Below are 11,956 nucleotides of genomic sequence, written 5' to 3' on the forward strand. Positions count from 1 at the left end.
AAGTATTCATGCATTGCTTTTAGGAAATCGCAAATTTGCGATTTCCTAAAAGCAATCGCATTTTTGGAAATCGCAAAAATGTTGCGATTTCAAAAAATGCTTGATGCATTCCAAAAAGCATTTTTGGAATCGCAAACGGCCGATTTTAAGGAATCGCACCGTTTGCGACTCCAAAAATGCTTGATGCATGTGGGCCATAGTGTAGTACAGTGCACTAAAAAATATTAAACAAAAAATGTAATTTGTAACAACATTCAAGAACACTTTACTACACTATATTGCTCCTTAAAACTCAGAATGCAGACTTGGGGGGTCATTAGGATGGGGGGCAGACTTAGTCCACCCGCCATCCTATCGGTGATCGGGACCGAGGGCGGGGGTCCAGTGGGGGCTATTAGGATGCGCCCGCCACTGTGGCAGGCGCATCACGAATTTTTAGCATTGTGGTGGGCGGTGCTCTCAGCACCGCCCGCCACAATGCTAAAAATGCACATATGCATTTGCATAAACAAAGCGGCAGGCACCGCGCGGTGCCTGCCGCTTTGTTTATGCAAATGCAGGGGGGTACCACAGGTACCACCCGTGTGCACCCCTCACCTCTCCTTCACTCCGGGGGCCCGCAGGGGGCCCCCGAAGTGAAGACCGCATGCCGCCACGGAAAGGCATCTGTTTTGGCTCATGGTAATATGGCTGGCGGTGTCTAATAGACACCGCCACCATATTAAACCTTTTCCGCCCCGGCCGCAAGGCGACCAGGGCGGAAAAGCGGCGGACGGTCTTTCCGTCCGCCGCGGTCCCCCCGCCATAGTAATATGGCGGGGGAAAATGGGTGGCGGGAGGGTATGGATGCCTGGTGGATCGCAACTACCCGAATGGCGGTGGCGATCTGCCAGACATCCTAATGGACCCCTAAGTGTGGTCTAAAGTATATTTCGCACTTTTTTATTTTATACTTAGCCTACATTCCAGGTTTTAATGAGATATATAGTGTAGTACGGTGCACTAAAAAATATTAAACAAAAAATGTAATTTGTAACAAAATTCAAGAACACTTTACTACACTATATTTCTCCTTAAAACTCAGAATGCAGACTAAGGGGCTCATTAGGACAAAGTCCGCCCACAATTCCGTCATACAAAGGAACCGCCTGCCATAGGGGCGGGGGTCCCATGGGTGCCATTAAGATGCGCCGCCACAGTGGCGGGCGCATCCTGCATTCCTAACATTGTGTGGGCGGTGCACTCAGCACCGCCCGCCACAATGCCAGGAAGGCATGTTGTGCACTTCCATGCACAACATGGCAGGCACTGAGCGGTGCCTGCCATGTTGTGCATGGAACTTCAGGGGTACCATAGGTACCCCCCATGTGCACCCACACCCCCCAGAGTCCCTGGGGGCCCGCAACGGGCCCCCCCAAGCAGACTCTGCATGCCTTTCCGTGGGGAATACCCACATTCTAATAAGGCTGGCGGTGTCTTTCAGACACTGTCACCATATAGAACCCTTTTCCACACAGTTGATATGTTGACCGGGCCGAAAAGCGGCAGACATCTTTCCGTCTTCCGCGGACCCCCCAGCCATTGTAATATGGTGGGGGGGTCATTTCTGCACAGATGGCGAGCAGATCACCCCTGCCGTGATGGTGGTGCCTACCGCCGGCCCGGCGGGGGTGATCCGCCCGCCATCCTAATGGGGCCCTAAGTGTGGTCTAAAGTATATTTCACACTTTCAATTTTAGAAGGCAAATATTGTTTAGACCACACTTAGGACATGATTCAGATCTTGGCAGGACTATTGTCGTCCAGCGGCGGTTCCAAGTACTGGGTCAAGCTGACGGAAGTCCATCCGCCGCATTTAAATGTTGCGGCGAGGGACAATTTCCAGCTGTGGTGGCAGTATTCTCTGCTGGCTAACAGTACTCGGGTTTGCGCTGAGCCGATTTAGATGTTCCCGTTGTGCTGGCGGTGTCCTGGGGGCTGAGTCCTGAAGGAGTGAGGCCATGGTGATGTGGAGACAGGTAAGTACTACTTATCATTACCTTCCTGCTCATATATGTTGTGAATGAGTCAACATGTATTTATAGGTAATGTGTAATGCCTTTTTTTTAACAAGTAACATAGTACACCAACACCATACACACACTATTGTATGTATACCCACAGGAACTATAAGCGCAACACCCACAACCACCACCACCAAATAGAAATGTTTTTAAGTGGCAATACAGGTGTGTACATTTTACCATGATTAGTTTAAGATTTACATGTATGCATAGCATAAAAAATTGCTTGTGAGAGCAATGTAAAAATACACTAGGCTACATCAGACCTGCAGGCACCATATATTTATTGAATATGCAGGCACAGGCTGCGGCACTGAATAAATATGAGAGTGTGCAGATAAAATATGTTAATTGTAACCCTTTTTGATTAGTATTAATTTTATTGACTTCAGAAGACTGAAAGGCTGAAAACACCAGGATACAAGCCTCTGACCATGGGGTCCAACCCAGATTCCTGGAGTGGATACGTCTAGATCCAACTCTATAATAGCAAAGCACAGGCATAGCTATCGTTGGGGCAGCATGTACAGTGGCGCCGGGATCAAGAGCTGTGTGGGACTGACTGAAACCCAAATGAAGTTATTTCTTTCGATTTAACAGGGGGTTCAAGGAAGTTGGGGACCGGTTTCCTAAGTCTCCCTCTCTCCTGCACACTGGCCATCTCTCCATTACACAAGCCTGGATCACTGAGTCCTCTCCAAGTGACCACCTTCTGTACAGACACAAGAGTGCTCCCTGCTGGTGGGGGGATTCAGTGCTCTGGTTGTCTCTATCAACACATTTTCTTTTGCTGCCGAGACTTGACAACATCTTGGCCCATTATATGTCTCAGCCGAAGGAAGTCAATAATTTGAAGATTAAATAATAATAAATAATCCACATTTGTAAAGCGCACAATCACCCGTAAGGGTCTCTAGGCGCTGGGGGCCGTCGGGAAGATTAAGCAAGCTATTGCCCAGAGTCACATGGTGCTGGGCTAATCTGCCGCCGGCCCTGGGGATCGAACCGTGATCCCCAGATTCTGGAGTCAGTCACCCTGGCCGCGGCGCCACAGGGGATGCAGAAAACACAAAACCATATTAAGAGCTGCAGCATTTATAGCTTGGACAACCACCCTTTGTTGAGGTCATTCGTTGCCTCACTATAGGTCATTGTCAGTCTGCCTTCCCACTGGATGCTCAGCATTGCAGGTATGTGCTGTGATGTGGTTGGACTTTATAAAGCGCGTTCATCCATGAACTGGATGTCGTGGTGCCACGGGATGAGTGCAGAAGCATCCATCTGATATGATCTGATATAGAAGAAAAAGAGATGGCTTTTCAGAAGCTTATGAGAAAGAAGCACAGAGTTGGAAGTGAGCCCCAGGCTTCAGAAGAGAGCTAGCAAGGGCCCTGCCACCCATCCTTGTGCATTTTAGAGAAAAGTCAATTCAAAGTTAATTGTATGATTAATTAAAATCTTCACAATATCATCATAACAAGGAGAAGATGAAATGATGGTCTTCCTATGCCATTCTTTCGAGCAATTAATCCATTTGTTGCATTTCCATTTCAGAATTTAAAATGACACAAGGCAATCCATTTTTTTTTTAAATAAGAGCATTTCATTATAACTACCTATTCATAAAGATGAAGGCTGAAGTTAAGAGGCCAACAGGCTTCATTTTGTTCCAATATGATCCTGGCTGAGCACGTTCTGAGCCTTACACTTTGATGGAAATAAAAGGAGGGGAAACAAAGGCCTGCAGCTTGTTATCTCTTCACAGGTACTTAAGAGAGGCAGCTTTTGCCTGTCCATTCCCTGTATGTAAGAGCTATGCATGCACTATAAGAAGGTCAGACGTGTTGGTCTGTCCCAGTATTTACACAAATAACAATTTAAATACCACTATTTTATTTCTTTTATAGCACTTCTCCTCCCAAATGCAGGGTGTCGGAGCACTTTATGTAACATACACATTATGCATTGACAATAAATCATGTTAGTGTGTAAATCAATGTATAAGAAATGTTAAATAAGAGAGAGGGTTACATGGTGTAATTCATAGCTCACTGTGCTATATTACAAGGATTATAATTTATAAATTACAACTAACAAAGGTATTTTTATGATAAAAGCAGTAACCCCACTTACCCATTTACATAAAATAAAAATCTGTCATCTGCATGTTACATTATGTGCTTTGCAGGAGATTCCCCTTCGATACAACACAGATTCAAATCTGGGCCCAGACAAAACACAGATCTCTCCAGCAAAAGCCTTACCCTCCAGAGTTATCTTACCTTTATTATTCCCAGATTTACTGGGCACACAAAGATCTCTCCAGCAGGTGCCTTAATCCCAGTCGGTATTATAAAATGCAAACTCTGCAACCAATTAAGCAGAATAGATCTACGTCCATGTTTCTCCTTCTTGCCAATTTCTTAGTTGCAGAGTTTTAAAAAAAATGAATGCATTAGTTGAGGCCCAGATTTTGCGTTGGAGTTGCACCACTTTTTTGGCACCACACCAACACAAAATTGGATTTGATAAATAACACAATGTGCTTAAATGGACTCATGATAGTCATGCTAAACATATGTCTACGGTCTTAATATCTGATGTCACTTTTTGTGACATCACTTCCTCTGAGGTCACATCCTGTGATGCCACATGCGATGTCGTGCCGTGACATCATGTGCTGTGATGTCACTTGCATACTGCCTAACTTGGTTAGTCCCCCGCACTTTTTTATAGGACTTGTGATCTGCTTACATGACACATTTTGTGATAGTACTACTTTATTATTTTGTCATTTTTTACGCATAACACTGTCCGGGAAAAGATGATACCTCAATAGTACCAGTTTAAAACCCAAATACAGCAGTAAGCAACAGAAAGGTCAACTTGTGCAAACGGTCTTCCGCTTCACAGCAGCACAGATAGCAGCGATTCTACTAACTTCTGATCTGTTTGAGCAGGACTTTAAGTGGGCCGGGTTTTACCGGTGCTGAGCGCCAGCAGTTTTTTAAAGGGGGCCTCGAAACGGGTCTCTATTGGGCTCTGTTTTGTGCCCTGACACAGGTGGCCTGTTTTTTTCCAGAGTGCAGTGACAGCAGGCACATCATGTGCGCGTGCTCACACTGCTCACTTCTCAACAGTGGAGAAGTTACAGCATGACATCATGCCAGGTGAGCGTTGTAGGGGAAGGGAAATCCTTTAAAGAGAGTCATTTTGTCTCTGGATTTCCAATCTCTTTTTGAATCTCATGAGCAGCATCTTTGTTGTGGTGTCACCAGGGCTGTAAGTGGAAGCTTTTTCAATATTATATACAAGCCATGGTTGCTGCTGATTTAGCCTATGCAGCTAACAACCATTGACAAAGCCAATAGTCCTGACTTGTTGTAGGTATGATGTTACTTGTTGTATCATAATATCTGCAATCTGGATGCAATGACAGAAATAGCAAAATGCAAGTCCGGTGGCACACTATGCTAAGCACAGATTGTTAGTTTATGTGATTTAAGGCACGCCCTTAAGTACATTGGCCACACCCCTTTGAGAGACCCCCCAGTTTTTTCATCCCTCTTAAAGCCCTGCGTTTGAGTTAGAAAATACTTTTTTGTTAAAATCTGCAGATTATGCGGGAGATGAGGGATTATGTGGTAAATGTGGACGATCCATAAATATGCGGAAAATACTGTGGCCGAAATATCGTATAATTCCAGTGGCCCTGGCCTAAGCTAAATTCTCAGCTTGTATTTTTGTAAATCCCTTTGTTTCACGATATAACTGCATGATGTATCAAAGTTTTTTGGAAAGCCGTGCTTGGGGTTCATTAAAATGAAATCTACGGTTTTTAGGCAGAGATTGTGGCATGTCGAACGACACTGTGCAGACTGAGACATAGATATATGTTGTACATATGTTGTACAGTGCTTTGCTCTACTCTTGGGCCAGCACTCTAGATCCCTGTGTGTGTTCCTAGTTCTCGAGTTCTCCTTCGCCCTGTTGGCAGTTGGAGCTCTGGTCGGATGAGGGGTGGACCTACCTGTATCTGTGCTGCAATAAAGCTGTTACTTCAAATACCTGTTCCTGAGTTCTTCATCCAATTTACAACAATATATTTACAGAGATGAACGTGGGTCATTAGTAAATGAGGTCTAGGTAAGTAAATCGAAATTAACACACACACACACACCCTTTTGATCATTCACACCACAATCGTCCAGAACACCTCACACACACATTACCAAAAACCCATATTATATATTGTTATATGAGATATATATATATACACACACACACAAACACACACCATTTATTTATCACATGCCATGACCCCCCCAAAGGAGTGCTCTGTTGTCTCCCTCTCTTTCGGGCCCCCTCATCTCTCTATCTCTCCCTCTCTCTCTCTCTCTCTCTCTCCCTGCTGATCTTTTTGTCCTTCCATTTCATCTCTGTGCATCTTCTCTCTTTCACATCTCCTGCATCATCTTCTCTTCCCCAGGGTCTGTCATTTCTCACTGACCCCTGTATTTCCGCCTATCCCCCTGTGCTTTAGTACCCTCCGTTCCCTGCTCTAGCGTGTCTCTCTGACCCCTGTGTTGTCATATTTTGTCCCCTTCTCTTTAAGCTCTCAGTGCCTCGTGCATCTCTGTCCCTCTGTCCTGCCTCCTCTCTCATCCCAAGCTCTGCCTCACCCTCGATCCTCTCTCCTCTTCAATCCTTCTGGCTCTCTAGTGCTGTGACCCCTGACCCGAGTCAAACACCGGCACAAATTAAGCACTAGCAAGGCATCCCCTATTTCTCTCTGAAACAACTAGTGTAACCGCCACTACCTCTCAAGCGCCTCCCAAAGTAACTCCGAGGTGGTCTCACCCTGCCTTACTCGCATCACACCACAAAATACCGATGTATTACGTAAGTTCCTGCATTACTGCTTTTCGGTTGTTCAGCAAGTGCTTGCACGTCTCAAAGGAAGCGCATTAGTGTTCATTTGCAAAACTTGCATTTCACAGCATTATTGAAACGTATTTATTCGTGTTGTTAAAAGTCACAAAATGTGGACAAAGAAAACAATACAACTCATAGAAAGAAAAGATCAATACAGCAGTACATAGATACAATAGCAAAAAGTGTATAAAACTTTAAGAAAACTTACAAATCTGATATGTCTGTCAGTGTCAAGGGCTAGATATAAAGCTTGGAGCTCGAATACCACTCAGTGTTACAAAGACGGTTCGTGCTTACAAGTCCTGGACAAGCGAATAAAGCATGTTTGAAATCCTGTAGTGCTAATTTGCATAATGAGCAAGCAAGTCAAATTTTGACCACTCTGGGTGCCATTTAGACAGATTACTATTCTAGGGCAAACCATCGCTTCTTAATTGAGAACAATTCTGCGTAATATGTGATCGTTAATTAATAACACATATGGTTGCGTCACTTTGGGTATTTTCTTTCTGCAAGCCGTCTCATGGACTTCCAGACAACAATAACTCCTTCACTAATAATCTTTTCATGAACTTAAAAAGAAGTCTATTGGAAGAGACAAGCACGAACCAGGTTTAACTCCGAAATAAATCATGCAAAAGAAAACCTTTAGGTAAAGACAAAGTGTGTTCTTTATTCTCACCTGAGCAGATCTCGCAGCATTATTGCAGTAATGCTGAAAGGGCAATGCTCGGAGATGCACGAACCGTGAGCCCAGGAGGAAGCACACTTCATGTTTCCCACTCCCCCCCCCCAGATAGACATATCACACTGTCTGCAGATTCACGTTAAATCTGTTTCTTCCAACAATTACTAACAATTAATGGAAGAAGCTGTCTGTTGGGCCTCACTGACCATGACATCTGAAATGTATGTGTCGATTTTGCAATATTGCTGCTTTTATGACCAGAAAATTATCAAACAGCATGGGTCAGCTCACACAACGTTTGGAAAATAGAAAATAAACTGTCAGTTTTGTTCATTTAAAATACACAAGTTTCGATTAATATTCATGTATTAGGTTAATGGATTGCTGTGTTCTATGACGATAGAACTTGTTCTAATGTGTGCATAGTGTTAACTTTTGTGACCTGCATTCTGCAGGACTACGGACAACGACTTCTAAAATGAACAATGAAGCGAATATAAACATGTGTTCAAATTAGCAAATTCCAAACAAAAATGCTAAGTTTTCTGAGCTCATTTTACCAATAAATAGCTGATGGTTGCCTCTAAAACGCAGAGTTATAAATGCACACGTGAATGTTTCTGCTGTCCCCTGCCACTGTCTTTATGCAATTAATGAAGGTTAGTTATTAGCAATACAATCACTGCTTTTCCTATGCATCTGTCTCACTATCTACAGAAATGAACATGTTATACATACATACACGTGTGTATATATATATATATATATATATATATATATATATATATATATATATATACACACGCATATATATACACATTGAAATACTTTATTGCACCTACGTAGCTTTTTTATCAGTCAAATGAGCAATATAGACATATGTGTGTGCATTTGTGTATGTGTTTAATTTATGTATCGAAATACTTTTTTTTTATCTTTACCATTCCTAAAAGTTTAATAGAAGAGTGTTCTTGTAAAGTTTGGGAGTCTTTAATTAGTTTTTAAGTAGAATAACCTGCCACTGATGTGTAAATATTTCCAATTTCACGTCTAACTGTTAAAACTGAGATTCTTAATAAAACATAGTAAAAGCAGTTTTACGTAGAGGCCTGGGAGGTGTCTGCACCCTGAGGGAAAGGGACGCACTTTGCATCTGGCAGACGTGCCACCCTCTCTGCTTGTCTCTCGGCCAGTATGGCTCTAGCAGTTTATTTATAACACACATAGACTTAGAAAACGCTCGATTAATGCTACTTACGTTTTACTTGCTCAGATTTGCATCCTTCCAGAAACAGCAGGAACAGCACCGAGGACACGACGCCTCTGGAGTACCCCAGCGCCCACTCCTTCCTCATGTTTACTAAGCGCGCTGCGGCTGCAGGCTCACACTGTAGGCGCTGAATGCCGCCGCTGTCTGGGATGAAATATTAACGGGTTTTTACAGCACAGCTCCTGGGGGAGTATTTACGAAGGTGCGAGCCTAATTACTGCCTGTGGACAGGCTTCCTAACCTGCCAGGCTAAAACCGGCGGAGGAGCCCCCTCTAGTGGAACCTTCGAGCTTTGCAGGTGAAGCGGCTCCTGCGTTTTATTGGTAAAGGAGGTGACTGGGGTTGACTGACGCAGTCACGCACTTCACTTAATTCAGAGACGTGCTGCCGATCTGAAGAGCAATTATCAACATCTAACGCAAGTAAAAGATGGTTTAAAAAAATACGATGGTTTAAAAAAATACGTTAAAATAGAAAAGTAGCTTGAACATGGAAATAATTAAAAACGAATCCTCCCTTTTACCCCATGTGCACAACTTGATGAAAATAAAATGAAATATGGAGAAAGAAGTCTAACAAACACATTAAAACCAGTGCTTAGTTTGTTACAATAAAAAGAAGACTAAGCAAGTACAGGTGTCCACGTGTTCATTAAGAGCCGGTCCCCGAGCTGCTGAATGCCGGGTGGCTGAAGATTAATACCAAAGCTGCCCACCATCTCGTGTTTTTTTTTTTTTTTTCGACCATCCTAAGCTTCCCAGCTCCTTTTCATTCCTGCTTTCTGCCTTTTTCTTGTATTACTATCTTTCTTTTTCTCCTTCTTTCTCCGTTATAGACCCCTTTCTCCCCGCTCTGGGATAACGTCTGGTGATTAAAGTCCTGGTCCGCAGAATTCAGTGTAGGTGTTCACCGCATGCAATCACAGCACGTATTAAGCACGGATTTATATGAGTGGTTACCTACATTGGTGGCATTCACAAAACAAGCATTTTCAAAACCAATAGGTCTGGCTTTAATATGGTTCGCTGTGCAATATCATAGGAGCATTGTCCATCCTACTCTTTCATGGATCTTTTACAATGTCTTGCTCTGGTGTAATGGAACATGAGCGCAACCAGGTGTGCAAGAGAAGAGGAAGGAAGCAAGTGACAGGGCATTTAGTACTGAATTTGAGGACAGAGATACTCAGGACAAGTGCCAGCAAGTGTCTTATGCACCAGGCAGTGTCTTCGACCAGGTCAGTTTTTTCACTAATATTCTGTGTCTCCACATGGTGATCCAGGTCTGAGGATGAATTCCTAGAACAGAACCGATACCTCTGTTTTATCTGCATTCACCATCAAACAGTTGGACAAGTCACAAAGGTCTGTAAGAGCACGTAAAAGACCACTATAGGAGTACTGCTCCTGGTACCCATAAATGCTTCTTATGGATTGGCTCCTCAGTCTGCTGGGGGTGGATTTAGAGCAACATGCACAGGAGAAGTTGGCTATGGCAATACACGCTTTGTGCCGCACTTGCCCTCTCTGCTTCAATGTGGAATGGTGATGTACTGCTGCACTTTTTTATGAAGACAGCTCTGGTCTTGGTGCCAGTTGGGTTGCAGGAATACTGCTGTGATTCCAATAATTATCTCAAATAAATTGATTTCCACGTAATGGAATGCATTAAGACCATTAGCAAGTGATGGATTGGACGTTAACATTTTGTGCTGTGAATGTAACCTCCCATTTCCCCAAATGTCATGTATTCAATATGTAGAGAAGGAATATTTCCAAAAGAGTGTAATCCTTCTACTGTGTATCCTCTCTTTCCGATCCTCCTCTTGTTGACCGATGTTAAAAAACTCCAAAACTAAATAAGGTGAAACTTTTTGCAGCCTGTTGTTTGAATACTTATCAGTAGGTTTTTATTTATTTGTGTATCTGCATTCCTCCTGGCTGACCTATTCACTGGTAGCTGTGTATGGCAATGCTGGTAATTCCTGCTGGCGATGCTAGTGATTCCTGCATTGCCACACTAGTTTTTTCTTTTGTGTAGTGTTGTCCACTTTTGGGTCAAAAGCTTTGGAACCTCTCACATTCACACTTGATTATAAGTTTTTCACTTGTATAATATAACACATGCAAGACACATACTTAGGTGCACAGAACAAGGTATTAGCTGCCGGATTCACAAGCTACATTTTGAGGGAGTTGACATTTTTTAATTAAGTTTACTACTTTTCACTATTCACAAACTACACTTTTGCAGTAACTTACCCTTTTAGGTTGAGCCTAGTAGCAGCGCACATGCACTGCTTGCTCTGCGAGACTGCTGTAGTAGAGTATGTGGGAGAAGCCCCATCCACTCTCCTCCCATATTTTTCATTGCCTTGTGTCATTGTATTTCCAAAAATGCTGCCTTGGAATTGTTAATAGAATTGTTAGTCCCTCCTTAGTATGGCCTCGTCTTCAAGTTCAAGTTCAAGTTCAGAGATTTGTATAGAGCACTACTCACCCAGAGGGTCTCATGGCGCTTGGGGGAGGGGGGATATATTACTTATCGAATATCCAAGTTTTGAGTTGCTTTCTGAAGGAGAGGTGGTTCTGTGTAAGGCGGAGGTGGGTGGGGAGAGAATTCCAGGTTTTGGCCGCTAAGTAGGAGAAGGTTCTTCCTCCCATGGTGGATCTATGAATGCGGGGAATTGCGGCGAGGGCTTGGTTGGATGATCGAAGTAGACGGGTGGGGGTGTAGAAGGATAGTTGCGTGTTGAGGCATTCGGGTCCTAAGTTGAAGAGGGCTTTGTGTGCGTGGGTGAGGAGACGGAACGTAATTCTCTTGTTGACGGGAAGCCAGTGGAGGTCTTTCAGGTGACCGGAAATGTGAGCTTGACGGGGTATGTCCAGTATGAGTCTAGCTGAGGCTTTTTGGATGCGTTGGAGTTTTTTCTGTAGTTTGGCTGTGGTTCCGGCGTAAACGTTGTTTCCGTAATCTAGACGGCTTGTGACCAGTGCGTGG

The 11,956-nt window shown here is 43.6% G+C and overlaps 1 protein-coding gene across 1 annotated transcript in view; it reads right to left on the reverse strand.

Annotated features, from left to right (window-relative positions):
* Positions 1–9,207, reverse strand: part of CHRDL1 (chordin like 1) — a 665,455-nt gene extending 656,248 nt beyond the window's left edge. The window contains exon 1 of the mRNA XM_086951036.1: positions 8,945–9,207. Coding sequence (XP_086807162.1) covers positions 8,945–9,041 — 97 coding nt within the window. The 5' untranslated portion in view covers positions 9,042–9,207. The remainder of the gene's footprint in view (positions 1–8,944) is intronic.
* Positions 9,208–11,956: the final 2,749 nt, after the last annotated feature.

The sequence above is a fragment of the Lissotriton vulgaris genome, unplaced genomic scaffold (assembly GCF_964263255.1).
Source record: "Lissotriton vulgaris unplaced genomic scaffold, aLisVul1.2 SCAFFOLD_666, whole genome shotgun sequence".
NCBI lineage: Eukaryota > Metazoa > Chordata > Amphibia > Caudata > Salamandridae > Lissotriton > Lissotriton vulgaris.